The following is a 15,760-nucleotide window of genomic DNA, read 5'->3' as shown; positions in this document are numbered from 1 at the left end:
ATGATGAGAGTAATTTTTATTTTCCCTTCCATTCTTCCTGCATACAAAATCACAAGGGTGGTTAAATAAAAAGTGTTTACCTAGCACAAACCTGTTTATGTCCCCTTGCAATAATGGCACATGCATAAACTATATAATCTTCAAGTGTCAAAATCATAACCTATTTCATTTTGATCTAAAAAAACCACCTATTCTCCAAACCATGATTCCTCCTAATCTTCAGCTATCCAAGAGATGAATGATGATTGCAGAAATATTTGAACTTTCTACACACTTACAGTATGATTTTTCAGGACTAGAGACAACATAATGGCAGATTAATTAGTGCTAGGTAATGCCCATTAAAAAGAAGATATAGTATTAGCATAATTACTCACTAATTATCTAGAAAGTAGATTTGTTATGGATTTCCAGCTTAAACTTCTGATCAGTATAGCAGCAGTTAAAACAGCAAAAGGTTCAGTGTGGGGCGGAGGATGTTATCAAAAACATTTTAGTACCAAAAAATACAAAGATTCATCTTCACCTGGATGAATGTGCAATTTTGGTCATCTCTCTTTCATAGATTTAAAGGGGACCAAAAAGAGGATGGTGAAAAATTATAGGGCCACTGAAACGCTTATATAAATCTCATAATAATAAATTGTATGAACAGCAGTCAGAAAATAAAGAGGCATGATAAAGGTATATCAAATAACCAGTCCAGATGTGGCCTCGCTAGGGTCAAGGAGAGGGAAGGATCACCTTGCTTTGTAATCTGACAAAGGGCTTTTTTTGGCCTATCCTGTGCAGATGCATATTGACTGTACACACCTGTTTTTTATAGAATTCTCAGTGAAAATCAATCATGTCTCTCACTGGTGACTCATTGAAAAAAAACCACCAATATCAATATTGATCCTCAGGGGAAGCTAAACAATAGCATGTGGAAAACAAACCTCAGAAGCTCATTAAAATTTAGCTAAGCCAAAATCACAAGAAGTCAAACAGAAATAAGACAGACTGTAAGATCTGTAGGTAAAACTCCAGCTGGGTATTTGACTGATTTGGCTTTCTAAGATGCTCCCGACCTTGCCTGCTGTAAATGCTCGTGTTTGGTGTTGCCTAGCTCACCACTGGGCGTGTGGCATCTGACTCCTGGCCTTGTTTGCACATTCTGACAGCTTTTGTGCCAGCTGCTTGCCCCTCATTGTTCTGCTGCTGGCTTTCTAGAACTGGGGTGGTTTGTCTCTCTGGCCATTGTTAAAGGATAGAAAAGACAATTCATTTAACAAATTCATGGTTTGCTGTTTGTTGTGGCAAAGCTGCCATCCTTTATTTGAATATGGCACAAGTCCTTGCTCTCTTGTCCCGTCTTCCCCTCCTGTCCCCAGTGTGCATAAGGGTTTCCAAAGTACTTTCACCTGGTATGGAAGTCAAACCTGCTTGTATTTAATAACGGTGCATCAGAGAATATTTTAGAAAAAAGACAAATGTTTTCTTTAGGTCTGAATCTATCTGGGGCTCAGTGTTGAGTATTGCTCAGTATTGGGTTATTCTCCCTCCTCTGTGCCATGAGCAGTGGGAAGGGTTTAGTGCCACTTGTGACAGCTCAGTACATTGAGGGTGCCTGAACTGCGGGACAGGATAGTTCTGCTGAGGTAATAGGGAATGGCAGCCACGTCTACTAATTGTATTGCTAAACAGACTGCAGATTACACAGACTCCGTATTTCCTCTAGGGCTGTACAAACATAGAGGTGCAACTAAAATCGGGAATCAGTTTTTGGATGAAAGTTGAGATATCGGAGACGCCAACTCACCGACATGTAAACTGTATTATATGGCAGCTGGCCCGCTATCATCCCCTCAGCGCCGCTCTTCAGGGGAGATGCCGGCTCCACAGAGATGCCGGCTTTTCAGGGAGAGCGCGGCTCTACAAGGGAGATCCCGGCTCCACAGGGGGAGCCTGGCTCCTCAGGAGAGATTCCCGCTACTCAGAGGAGATCCCGGCTTTTCAGGAGAGATCCCGGCTCCTCAGAAGCGATTCTGGCTCCTGAGGGGAGATCCCAGCTCCCCGGAGGAGATCCCGGCTCTTCAGGAGAGATCCCGGCTCCCCGGAGGAATCCCGGCTCCCCGGCCCCTGAGGGGAGATTCCGGCTCCACAGAGGAGATCCCGTCTCCCCGCCCCGCAGTTCCCCACGGCCGTCGGGCGGCGCTCGCTCTCCAGCACCGCCCTGACCCTCAAGCCGGCCGCCCCCGCTCTCGGCGGAAGGTTGCGCGAGAGATGTATCTTGTTTCTACGTGACTTGTTGCGATTTCGGTTTTGTTAATTCATTTCACTCCCCGCGGAGTGAAATGAAGGCTGGAGGTTTCTCACCCCCCCTCCCCGGCGCGCCCGCGGCCCCTCAGGGCGCCCGCGGCCGCTCCCTGGCAACGGCGTCCCGCGCGCGCCCCGCCCCGCCCCGCGAGTCTCGCGAGATGCGGGCGCTGCCACCGCCTCCTCCGCGGCGCGGGGGCGGCTCTCGCGAGAGGTGGCGGCGGTGCCGGGCCTGGCGGAGCGGCGGGAGGCGGCCGCGCCGGAGCCGGTGAGTGCGGGCGGGCGGGTGCGGCTGGCGGGCCTTCGGCACCTTTCAGCACCTTTCAGCTCGGCATCCCGGGGCTCCCGCCGGCCGGACCGGCGCCGCTTCCCCTGCTGCAGAGCCTTTAGGATCGGAAGGGATCGCCCGAGATCCTCCAGTGCGAGCCCCGCGGAGCAGGTGGCACCGGAGCGCGCCCAGGTGGGTTGGGAATGTCTCCTTAGAAGGGGGCTCCGGGAGCTCCCGGCTGCTGCCGGCGGCTGCGTTGCAGTGTTCGCACCCCCTGAGCCCCGCAGACAGATCTGCCTGCGCCTGCCCCGTGCCTCGGCAGCTCTGTGTCGTGGGCAGGCTGGTCACGGCTGAAATTCCTGGTTTTCATCTTGTGTTGTTTGTTGGTAGCACCTGCAGTGGCTGTGAGGCCTGTACAGAGACAGAGGTGTTGCCTGACAGCCGTCGTGTAATTCCTGAGCAGTCATTTACCCTCTCAAACGATTTCATCATGAGTCCAGTGTCTTTGTGATTTTTTTTTCCCGCGTTACCATATTTTATTTGTAGAAAATATCATCTGTTTATATGATAAATCTGTCAGAGTACAATTACTTGTTGCAGTTGCCTTCACTTTTGTCTGTAGCTACCATGTCTGCATCTTTTTCCCTTTTTCCTCTTTATCTCTGGTCCCATCCAGTGTGTCACTTTAGAACCCTTTTCTTTCAGAATTTGGATCGAGCTCATCTTAGACCTCTCCCAGGTTTGTTCCTGTCGCTTGTCTGGCTTCTTTGTCCAAAGGAGTGGTTGAGCCTTGTGTCTTTTTGTTCTTTATTGTTGGCTGCCTCTTACACATTTGAATATATGCTTGAAATCTGGCTTCTCAGTAGCCTTTTGACTGTTGACGCTGTTCTCCTTACTTCTGTTTGCCTGTATTCTTCACGGATCACCTTCAGTGATTCACTTAAAGAGTACTTAGCTCTGTTGTTGCTTCAGCTTTGTTGATCCTTTCCCTGGAAGGTACTTTCTTTTCCTCCTAGGTTTGCCAGAGAACCCCAGTGTCCCAGAGAAGCAATTCAGATTATCAGCCTCACTATTCAAGTTCATAACCTGGTGGTGCATACTTGTTATCTTTTCTCTGACCTGAAACACGTGTCTCTGCATCATCTGGGTTGGATAACTGGAATTTCTATAGCTTGAACACAAGTACAGTCAAAAGGAACTGGATGATTTTCTTTTCCTTTTTTTTTAATCCATTGCCCTGTAGTTAGGGAAGACTGTTGCACTGTGTTTGGCAGGTCTGTCAGTGTGTCTTGGACTGAGTATCTTGTAAAACATCAGAGATTTTATTTTCTTTTCCTATTAAGACCCAGATGGCCAAAAGCCTTTGAGTATTACCCCTGGATTTGTACCATTTCTGTCTCCAAACCTCATCATGTATACTGCCTGTGCTTGTCATTGTCCTCTGTGCAGATGGTGCTGTGTGAGGCTGCTCTGGGAAGTGTTTTCAGCATGTTTGTGTTTGTGTGTTAATGCCAGGGAACCCGGGGGTTAAGAAAGACAACAAGCTAAAGCAGCTTTCACATCCCACATTAAATTCCTTCTTAAAGCCCACTTTTCCTTTTAGGCACAATTGCATTTGAAAATGGTGAACAGCTGATGTGTGGATGACATTGTGTGTTAAATTAGTAACAGATGTCATCACTGTTGGGTTTTCTGTCACTTTGTTATAAACTATGTGTTTTTGCAGCTTGTGTGCTTCAGGCTGGGGCTGCTTTGTCCTGTATTCATACACAAAATCAGAACCTCGTTCTGTGCCTGTTCCTTTCAGCACAGCTTTCCTTTGGCAACGTTGTTTATCAATGAAAGTATGTATCTCTTTAAAATATGTATAAAAGCTAATTTAGACTTCATTTCAGGTGTGAAAAACTATGTGTGTGAATTTTCTTGCTCGCTGAGATGTGTTGTCACTGCTGGGTACAGCCATGGGTACAAACCTTGCTGGTTCCTTTAGGAAATGTGGTTGCTGCTCTGGTGCTCTGCATCTCATCCCTGGTGCCAGGTGTGATGGAGCCCTGTGCCTGCCGGTGTTGGAGGGTCACCGGGGGTGGGGCCAATGGCTGTGGCAAGGAGTTAGGTTCTGCTCCTTTTGCTGCACTGAGAGCCACGATCCTGCTTTTGGAGAGAGAAGCTGCTCCATTCACCGGGCTTTTTACAGGTGGAGCTGGGCAGGTTTCCCACAGTGAGCCCCAGTATAGAGGGGGGAGTCATCTCTTGCTTGCTTTTTAGGCTTCCAGTGTGAAATAACTGTTCTATCATCGTGTTCCCTTTAGGAATTAAAAAGTTAAAGCTTGCAGGCTAGTCACTAGATATCTGTTGTTTATGCTGCTTCAGATAGGAATACCACCAGCTTCCTGTGACTGCTCAGGTTTTTTTTTTTTTTCCTTTTTTTTCCCCCACTTGCTCATTAAAAGGAACTTCAATCCTGCCCTGCTATGATAATGTTGAGCCTGTATTGCAAAGGATGTCTCTGAGCTGTGCTTTAATCAGTGTCAGTTTGATAACATTTCAGTGATGATGATTTATAAAGCTATTTTATGTGGCTGAATTGTGACTGATGTCTGCACTAGTTTGCAAGAAACTCACTTGACAGGTATGAATTTCCATGGTATGTGGTGTTTGCATTATGAGCATGTGTCCTTTGAACTGTATTTCTTAATTAGGATGTAATGTCACCGTGCTTGCATTCCCAGTAAATCTGACTTGGAAGTTCCTTTTTGTTGCTGCTGCTTTTGTGCTTTGATGACTAGAGGCAGTGAACAGCCGACTGTCACCCCTTACAGAAAGTCTAAATATTTAATCTGAGCCTTGAAGTTTCTTTGTCACAACTAATGCCAGGTTTTGTCCTTGCTGGTGACTTGTGTGTTGGAGCTTCCTGATTATCCTGGGTCACCTTTGCAGGGAGCAGGTTAGAGCAGAGGAACTTCTGAAACCTGTCCTACTTTTGGAAATGCTTCTGACCAAAACTTAGAGCTGAGTAGATGCCTGAAGTATTACATGTTAGTTATTTGAATGTTTTCCTTAGTACTGACAGCAGGAACCATCAGATCTTTGTTCTACCTGATGAACTGGTGGCCAGAAGACATCTTGGCTCTTCCTCAAAATTGCAGGGTATTGTAATCATCGTTTTTAGTAAGACTCCAAATTTTTGCAGCCTACAGGTATTCTCAGCAATTACAGAGTGACTGCCTGGCTGGAAATGCATTGATGTTGGTTTTGATTAGCTTTACTTCTTTACTGAAAGATTACCAGAGAGCATTTTCTACCCCCTCATGGCCTGCAGTGCCTTGAAAAGTGCAAGTCCTGCATCTCACAGAAGTGCATGTCTACTTCTGTCTAGCACCTAATGTCTGAATCTTGCTTGATCTCCTCAGCAACCTTTGTGCATTCTTTTTGGTCATGGCCCAGAACTGAATATGCTTTAAGTATCATTAAAAATAATCTGTCCAGCATCTGTCACAAATTGGTGTATGATACATCCTTTCATGAGCTCCTTAAGTAGTGCTGTAAACACATTAATTACTGTAATTTGTAATGTCTGTGGGTGGCTCTACCACATTGATTTTTAACTTGTCATACCCACTGGATCTTTACAATTCCCATGTATTTTAGTAGCCTGCAACTTTCATAAATTAGTGATGATTCTGGCTTCAAGTTGATGTTAGTAAATCTGAAATGTTCTAGATGTCTGTGCTGAAAGCTTTGAAAATTAAAGTCTGCTTCCTGATTTCCTATTATTCCCTGAGATGATTCTCTGGAGTATTTGCTTTCTGCAGAAGGGTATGAAATCATTCTTTACACCTGGAGAATTACTAATTAGCTAATCAGAATGTCAACCACTTTGGCCAGTACGCCAGTGTTGTGTGATCTGCTGAGGGTATTTGGATTTGATTCTTTATTTCATTTGCTCCCAGTGCCTTTTCACCTTCACCAGCATTTCAGATGTGGTTCCTTGTTTTCATGGAAGGTTTAAAATAGTATTTGGGGCCAGGTACTCTTGCAGGGATTGGTTTTGTTTTTTTTCTTGTACACAAGGTCAGAATGTTCCTCAAAACATGCTTTGTTTATTGCCTGCCTTGTGAATCCATGCAAAAAAAAAAAAAACAAAAAAACAACCAAACCCAAAAAACAAACCACAGCTGAAACATTATTTTTTGCTGCAGGAAAAAGTGGGTTTGCAGAAGTGTTTAAAAATTAATCAGGTTGACTGGTTAGTTACTTCAGAGTTTATACAGCATTTTCCAATTGAAAAAGGAAACTCTTTTCAACAGAGCAAAACAAAAGAGTTCTTTGTTTATAGTCTTTAGTCTAAAGGTTTGTTAAAACTTAAAATTGAGAAGTACATTTATTTATAATCTGCACAAAAGCACTATCAGCAGTGGTCAAGGAGAAAAAATTGGCTGTGTTACAGCAAATTGTTTTTTAGAGTAGTGTTAATTGTTGAGGTCCTTGGAGTGGAGGATGGAGGGAAGACTGTTCATAGTGTGACATGCTTGGAACTAATCAAGAAGTTTCACAAGATGTAGCTTTGGACGCTTGGGATTGTTTCCCTTCTTTCATTAGTGTGCCCTGGTTCTGAGTTGGGTGCCAGCCTGACACTTCATCGGTGACACTGCTGGCGTTCCCTGTGAGTTGGGAGAAGGGAGTGCTGTTGTTCATGGGAAGCAGTTCCATTTGTTTCTGTCCTGTGGCATCTCTTGTTTGTGAGGGCTTCAGGGCAAAGCATGGGGAGGAGCTGATCCTGCTCTGAACAGGCTTTTCCTTGAAGTGTGTGTGGACCTGCATCTTCCTGTTGCATTTTCATTGTGAGAGAGATGGGAGAAGGCAGAGAGTGTGAGACAGTTTAAGGAATCATCAAGTTGCACATCTTTTGAGTACAAAAGCTAAATTCAAATATATATGGAAAGGATCAGAACTGGGTGCTGGGTGCCTCTTTGTCCTAAGGCACCTGCTTTGGTGTGTACCTGAGAGGGTGAGGTGTCTATAAAGCTCTGAGATGGTTTTAAAGGAAAGAGAGGGTTTGTGGAAAGAAACGAAAGCTTGTAAAGGAACATGTTGTGCTCCGTGAGCTGCTGTGGTGCTTTGGCACAGCCTGGAGTGGAAGCGGGGCCCAGCAGAGGTGGGTGATGGCACACTGGGAGCTGTGGTGTCCCTGGCCATTGCTGCTCCTGGCTCTGTGTGCACAGGCTGCTGTTGCCATAGGCAGCAAGGCTCGCTGTACCTGCCTGGAGAGGCTCAATCTAATGAACACAGTTTGTTTCAGCTTGGGATACGAAGTGTCTTTATTCTTGTATGGCTTGTGTCCCTGGTGTTGCATCTCATCTGGGAACCACAGCTCCTGGGTTTAGAAACCAGCCTTCCTTCCCCTGGTCTCCTTAATAATACTTCTTCTGTTCTGACACAGGTCGTAGGTTTCTCCTTGTTTCTCCTGATAAATGTGTGCAGATCTGTGTAATATCCTCACATATTGACTGTGCTTTGCTAACCTTTCCAGGTAATACACAATGAAATGCTTATCAGGATTTTTTTTTTTTAATCGAGAAAGTTGAGTATTTCCTGTAATTTTAAATGAAATGTTTTTTCCTTTTTCTGACTCTATATGGACACCTGACTGTAGGAGTCTTCCAATCAAAGTGCATTTAATTATAGAAGCTGTAACAGGAAAAAGACCCAACCCTGTGGTGGAGACTGTATAGTTTGTATTAAACCTGTTTTCTTGGGTAAGACTGAACATGAAGGCAAAACTTGGATGCAACCAACATTTTTAAGAAGCTTGTTCTCTTCTTCCCCTGTAATAAAAACTTTTGGGTCTAAATTTAGCTGGGAGAATCTATATTTGCCAGGAGAGCCATTTCATTTTCCATGACTTAAAGGACAGTTTATTTGAGAAGTAATTTTGTTTTAAAGAGATCTCAGTTGCTTTGGGACTCACTTCCATGTAGGATGAGTTTCATTGAATGTAATACAAGTCTCTTAAAGGTGGGGTGAGGTAGAGAGACAATGTTTCTACAATATGTAGCTTAAAATTGTAAAGAAACATAATAGACTTCCCATTACTAGGAGGGTTTATCTATCTGTAATTCTGTAATTAAATTTTTTTTCCAGATGTTATGCCATCATCAGCTGCTTACTTGTAGCAGCTTTATAGTATTTGTAAGCAGGTCGTTCTGAATTATCCAACTCTATTGCCAGGAGTGTCACTTAGAGGTATGATTGAACACCAGTCTGGAGATTGGCTGTCTCTGCTGACAGTCACAGGGTGGTTTGAGCTATGAGAGAATTCTAAAGGGAGTTCAACATAACATCAGACCCCACTTAAGGAAGGGATGTTATTATATCTATTTTTATTAAGTTTTTGTGACTTCTTTGCAAAAGTCAGTGAAACTGGACCACATCAAGTGTTTCTAAGGATTGCTGTTAATTCCATTTTTAGTGAGGACTCAGATATAAATGTTAATTCTGTTATCTTCTTGGTCAGCTGTTCAAATTGTAAAACTGTTGGTCTCTGTTCTCCACTTGGGATCCTCCTTGGAATTAATTCTATACATTTGAAAGAAAATCATGATATGTTCGTCTTGTGTTTTATAACCAGTGACTTTTCTGTTTGGACACAGTGAATTTAATTGTTGCAAAATTGAATTTGCCTGCCAGCATTTATAGAACTATATTTTTTTATAACAAAATACTCTTTTTAGTGCAGGTATCAGCTAAATGTGTAAAATATTATTGTCATGCAATTTTTGCTTCAGCGTATCCTGTTTTTCTGTAATCTGCATTTAAAAAATCAAAACCTAACAACACTAAATTCTGCATGTCTGACTTTTTTTTCCTGTGTGGCATTACTTAAAGGTAAACACTGCTCTCTTAATGTAGGTTGTGAGTGCTGCATGTGTGCTTTTCAGAGCAGTAGTGTGAGGAAGCTGGCAGTGGAATGGCAGGACGGCCTCATCCTTATGACAGTAACTCCAGTGATCCAGAGAATTGGGATCGGAAATTGCATAATAGACCTCGTAAACTTTGTAAACATTCAAGGTAGGTGCTGTGTCCCATCTATTGCATCTCAAAAACTACACTCAAAGTCCATCCTAAAGGCTACTGTATCTGGTTGTGGCAAGTCCTGTCATAAACGTTGTAATTCTTCTTCAAAGAATGCTTCTTAATTATTTTAAAAGGTGTTTTCTGACCTGATTTGTCAGCTTCCCCAATCTGTGCTTAGATTTGTTTTGCCATGGGTTGCATTTTAGTCCTTTAAGATAAAAAAAAAAAAAGAAAAAAGCAAACCTAAATGCCTTGTGTGCATCTCAAAACGCCAGCTGAGTGATTAAATATATGAATTTTTTGGGGATGCTTGCTAGGAGTTACATCCCTAAAAATATGTGCAACTAGTCCATGGTGAGAACTAATAGTTGCTTGCATGCCAGTATCACTCTCTGTAGCACTTTCTTTGTTAAGCTGTGTGTCATATCTTGCTTTTGCCTGCATCCCTCATAGTAAGAATGTTTTTTTAAAATGCTTCTTGATTTGACAAAATGATTAAATTAATTAGTGTTTTTCCTGTGTACAGTGTTCAAAAATGAACTAAGCAAAGCAGTTAGTCACCTTGCAAATGTATGAGAAGAAACATATTGCTGGAAAGATATATAAGCATCCAAATAAGTGTGTATCTTTCAAGTACTTTGCCCTTTTAGAAGTGCTAAATATAACTGAAATGTGAGCTAAAATTGTTAGTTATTCAAGCTTTCCTACTGGCAAGATGATAGGGAAAGAGCTAAGGAGCTTATTCAATACCAGCAACTCATTTCACATTTTACTTGTATAAATGCAGATAAACTGGACTCAAGTGTTGTCCAAAGTATTCTCTAGGCAATTAATACTGTGGGTTATTTTCCTGCCATTAATTCTTGAATGATTGTGAGAAATTCAAGAGGGCAGGACAAAAGATTGCAGCAGTAATTAAAAGGCTCACGGAGAGACCCATGTAATTAGAGGCCTGTGCTGTGAATAATGGAGTGGTTAAGGCAGACCCAAGGAGGGTGGCTGGTGCTGCAGGTCAGGGTCGGTTTGAGGGGTGTAGCTTTATACACCTGATGTTTTTATTCAGGGTAGGTTTGTGGGGTGTAGCTTTATACACCTGATGTTTTTATTCAGGGTAGGTTTGTGGGGTGTAGCTTTATACACCTGATGTTTTTATTCAGGTGCTGGTGTCTGGGGGTGGCTGATGCAGCTCTGTTTTTAGCATCCCAGTGTGGCACAGCCTTGGCAGTGAAGAGTGTGAGTGGGATGGGCTTTGTGTGGAGTGAGGGCTGGCAGTGCCCCCGCGGTTCCCTGCTGGGCCCAGTCCAGGCAGTTCAGCTGTGAACCTCCCATGAGCGGGGATCTGGAACAGAACCTAAAACTGGTCGGGACAGATAAGCCGTGATGGGGCTGTTAGGAACTGAAAGGGGCTCGTTAGCAGCGAGGTGTGATAGGTCTGACACCTGCAAACACCCGGGTGCTGAGTGACCGAAGTCAGCAGGGAGCCAAGGACATGGCCGTGTTTGTCACCTGTCAAGGACATGGCACTGCCACCGCAGGAGAGCGGGGATCACGAGTCTCCAGCAACATCATGTGGTCAAAAGGGCTCTTGGGTGGGCAGTGGAGTTCGTGCAAGTCTGGTGTCAGCAGTTCAGAATTGCCTCTAATCAACAACTTCCCTGAAGCTACTGAGTATCTTCTGAGACAGGGATAACCCAAAGGTTAAAGAATGACTTCTTGATCAGTCACAGAAATTAGGGTGATGAGCTGTAGACAGTAGGCAAGTTTGAAATAAAGTGTGGTAGCTAGGAGCTGCAGCTGGGTAAATCCAACCCAGAGGAACAGGACACATGTCCAACCATGTGTGCTCTGGGGTGGATTATCTATGTTGGGGAAATGTTTCAATAAAAAGCTCTGCAGCTTTCTGCAGAGATTATTTGATGCAGATAGGAATTAACTCAAGGACATCCATGGCCTCTGCTTTTCAGAAAAGCTACTGCTGATCTTTTCATGCAATCTGAATTCAAGGGTCACACATCAAAAGGGAGGAAGTCTATGCCTCAAAGATAATTGCAGCTATTGGACATATTTGTGGCAAAACACAATTTGTTTCCAATGCTGAACAGCATTTTTGTGGAAACTGTATGCTAGGGATATAGTGCTCAAACTAACATCTGATCATTTAAAATTTTTTTCCCCAAATAAAGTGGTTTTGGAAGTCTTTGAGAATGAGAATCTAAATAATAGTTTGACATTGTAATGGAATAAGGTATAAATAGGGATAAATATTTTGTTACCTTATTCCTTTGTGATACTGGATGACTTCAGAGAATCTAATTATTGGAAAATGGTGTACTTTATTCAAAAGTCTGAACAACATAATTGGATTTTGTGTGGCTGAATATGGACATACTACTGTAGTTTCTGACTTAACACTTTTTCATCCAGGCAAGTGAAAGTCTGTGTGAAAAATACAGTGTGAGGGGAAAAAAAATGCATCTGGAAGCATAAGTTGTAATAATATAACTAGAACTGTTATGTTAAAAGGTTTGAGTACTCCAGTCTTGTTTGTCTTACTCAAAATATACCTTGTTATCATTGAGAAAGAGAATATTTCTGGTTTGGAAAACATAATGCTGAAATAAGAGCTTTGTAATAAATAATCTCAACAAAAGAGTAATATAGGAGATAGATTCTTAGCTTGTTACTTCTTGGTGCTTTGGAGTACTTAATCCTTCAGCCTTAGCATTCTTAAAATAGCTTAGATAATTTTCTTGACTCATAGAAAGCATAATCTAGGGCTGTGAGCAGCCCTGTGTGTAGGGCTTGTGTGGCAGCAAGGAAAGCCAAGGGTCTGTTTGTGGCCAAGGGCAAGGGGAATGGATTGAATCCTTGTACAGGTCAGCATTATATCCTGTTCTTTCTAGTTTAGTGAGTGTCCAGTTTTATAAACCTGCCACATTGTACGGTTGTTTTCTCTCCTCCTGTTTCTTACTTGTTCTGAGGTGGGCAATGGAATGGAAAACTCAGAAGGGAGAGATGTGGAAAATAAGGACTAAAAATATAATGCATATGATCCCTGGTATAAATCTGCAGAGCCTGTCAGGATGAATTTATATGGTGTTGGAGATGACTAAATAATCATACAAACAGTCTTGTTTGTCTAAGCTATTACAGATAATTCTTGCAGATGCTTTTTATTTAAGTACCTGAATAAGATGGAAGAAAATATTCAGGAACCATACATTGAACTAGTAGTGGTGAAGATTTAAATAAATGGTCTCTGAATTCATATTTTTATTATTAGATGTTGCTATTCTGTACTTTTTATTCTAATTTTCATCAGTTATTAGTTTCCCACATGTAATTTCTCGATAGTGCTGGAGTTTTTGTTGTTGGAAGACTTTAATTCTAATTCTCTTGCACTGAGTGCTTTTTCTACAGTTGCAGTGAAAAACCTTTGGCTTAGATTTGCCTCTTCAAGATTTTTCTAAGGATTTTTCTAAGTCTGGATTTTTCTAAGTCTGCTTCTGTTTTAGTCCCTTTTGACAGTCTCTTATTTGTTTATTCTGTTTAGATATTATTAGATCCAAAGTCTTGCTGGCACTACTGCATTTATGAACAAAATGTGACTCTGCTTTGATTCTGTTGCCATGACTCTTGGATCTTTGAAAATCTTCAGTTGCTTTTTAAATCTTGTAAATAGATGAGAAGTTGTTGTGCAGATGCTAAATGCTGGGATTTTTTTCCCCCAGTATTGTTTATGCCTGCTGGGAGGATGCATTCATGGGTTGTGAATGGAAGTACCACGTGCCTCAGCATTTTGTAAAGTACATGAAGCATCACCAGAAGAGTTCCTTTCTCATCTGTGGAAGGATATCAGAATGTATAATCTGTTTTCCACTGGGGGACAGGTTTTATTTCCCTTCTCTGTGATTTCTGCAGTTGAACATTTTGCAGCATGGGGCAGACCTGCACAAGGCATGGCATGAAAATAATGAGGCCTGATTTACCAGGGGCTCAGGTCATACTGTGCATCACCTGCTTTCAGTCACTGCAAACATGCCTAATTGCAGCCTGGCACTGACAGAAATCAAAATCTCCTCATCCAGGCTTTGTAGGCACCAGGATGGAAAGCCCTCAGGAGAAACTGAGGTGGGCTGGGAAGAGCTGGTCTTGGAATCCAGAAAAATGGGCTGCACTCAGTGAGAGCTTTCAAAAACACCAGTGTGTTCATCTTCTGCAAGGTACCCAATGTATAGTGAGTGATCGTGGAGTTGTGAGGGCTGGGGTTTTGATTTCCTTTTTGACATCTTTTATGTCTGCAATGACAGCTTATTGACACTTCTGTGAAGGGAAACTTAGCGACTTCCAGGGCTAAAGCACACGCTAAATCCTTCTGAACCTCTTCAGCACCCAAATTGCCTTTCCCAAATGTTGTCAGATATTATTTGTGGTGGACTTTGGCACATTTAATTGGGACACAAAGCACTTTAGAGGTGATTATGCTCAGAACTAGAATTTTTTATGGACAACACTTCATTGTTTGTATCCCTGAGAACGGAAACTGTAATGGCTATGTAGTTTGTGTTTGGTCCCAGTTCTTTTGAATTTGAACTTCTAAAGCTGTTTTTTAATTAATGGAGGCCCTTTCCAGTTCTAAAGCGGATAATATTGCTCTGAGTTCCTTAGTTTGATTTTTATTTAACATCCATGTTGAAAATGCAGCAGGAATTGGTATATAAATAAAGGTAACCAACGTTCTTTTATGAAAGTCTTGTGTTTGGGGGCTTGGTAGAAGTCATAAGGTGTGAATGTGCTCCTTCCTAAAGGTTAAGTCCTTGCTGCTTTAAGAAATCCCTTTGGCAACTGAACACTCTGCTCATGAGATCCTTTCCTGAAATGGAACTGCATTACTAAGAAGTACATTACTCATGGCTGAGAGAACCCACTGAAGACCAGAATTATGTGAATATTAAAGAATTTTGAGGGTGGAAAGTGTTGACAGAGTTTCTGCTTCGAGCTGAAGGAAGATCCCATGGCAGCCCCCAAATTAAGCACTGAGAATTCTTTCTGAGGGCTTCCTTCCATGGAGCCCCAAGTCAAGTGTGGCTTCTGGACTGGGTCTCTCTAAGATTTTCCTGGGTGTGTGTCCTGTCCTGGGGGGTGGTTTTGTGGGATTTGGGAGCCAATGCATCCATGGCATGTTTTTTCTGCCTGATGTAGGAGTACAGAAGAAAACACATCCTAATTCTGCTGTGGAGAAGAGACCCCATTTAGGGAACCAGGGTACTTTCTCTTGCTGCTGGGGGAGTGTTCTATCAGAGGCAAAAAGTGCCTGAGAGAGGTTTTTCCAGCATACTTTTCATGCAGCTTATTATAGCCATGTCTTCCTTGGCTTATATTGAAGGGAAGAAAGGGCTTACAAGGTTGATGGTTATTCTTCCCCTGGGGCATGGGGAGGGTACTTGTGTGAACCATCACAAGACCCTAAAACTAGGAGAAAATTCACTGGTTCGGGTAATTGAAATTGTATGAGAAGAAATCTTCCTTTCATGTGTAAAGAGCTGACTCTTCAGCCTGGAGTGCCGATGTTCTCCTGCCTTTCTAATCACAAGTCTCTTGTTTTTCCTACCGACTTCCTTCTTTATTACAGCAGTCATTTGCTGAACAATCCTCATTTCTTCAGCTTGCATCATGTTTTAATTTCCACCCTACGACATCTTGGTTGTTATTTATTGTAGGACTTACTTTTAAGCTATTCCTCCAGTGTATTTTGACTCCTTAAAACAGCCTGCAGACATTCTAAAAAGAATAATTTAAAGAAAACTGTCTCATAGTGCCTAGTTATCCTCCCACCAAAAAATCTTTAGAAAATTATTTGGACTTGTGAATTAATTTGCTGTGTTGCTTTTTGTGCTTGGTGGGCTCACCTTGATGACCTATTGATGTGAAAATGCACAATGATTTCTGATCGGTTAATGTATTGATTAATATAACTATATACTAATGATGTTTAAGTTATTACAAAGGAGAGTAAGGGAGGTTGTGCTGTGTCGTTCTCAAAAGGCTCTTGCAGTACCCGCTTACGAGCTCAGTGTCAGGTGAATTCAGTTTCACTATTAATGCAGGCAGACGTTACGG

The 15,760-nt window shown here is 42.5% G+C and overlaps 1 protein-coding gene across 5 annotated transcripts in view; it reads left to right on the top strand.

The window, feature by feature from the left end:
* Window positions 1-2,498: 2,498 nt before the first annotated feature.
* The window catches only part of BTBD10 (BTB domain containing 10), a 28,047-nt gene continuing 14,785 nt past the window's right edge, over window positions 2,499-15,760 (top strand). The window contains exons 1-2 of one of the 5 annotated variants that reach the window (XM_050974741.1): window positions 2,499-2,566; window positions 9,476-9,634. In XM_050974741.1, the coding sequence (XP_050830698.1) occupies window positions 9,534-9,634 (101 nt within the window). In that variant the 5' untranslated portion in view covers window positions 2,499-2,566; window positions 9,476-9,533. The other 4 variants (XM_050974740.1, XM_050974744.1, XM_050974743.1 and 1 more) reach the window with 4 other exon arrangements.

Source organism: Serinus canaria, chromosome 5 (assembly GCF_022539315.1).
Source record: "Serinus canaria isolate serCan28SL12 chromosome 5, serCan2020, whole genome shotgun sequence".
NCBI lineage: Eukaryota > Metazoa > Chordata > Aves > Passeriformes > Fringillidae > Serinus > Serinus canaria.
The sequence above is the reverse complement of the archived record's forward strand: the minus strand, read 5'-3'. Positions and strand labels throughout refer to the sequence as shown.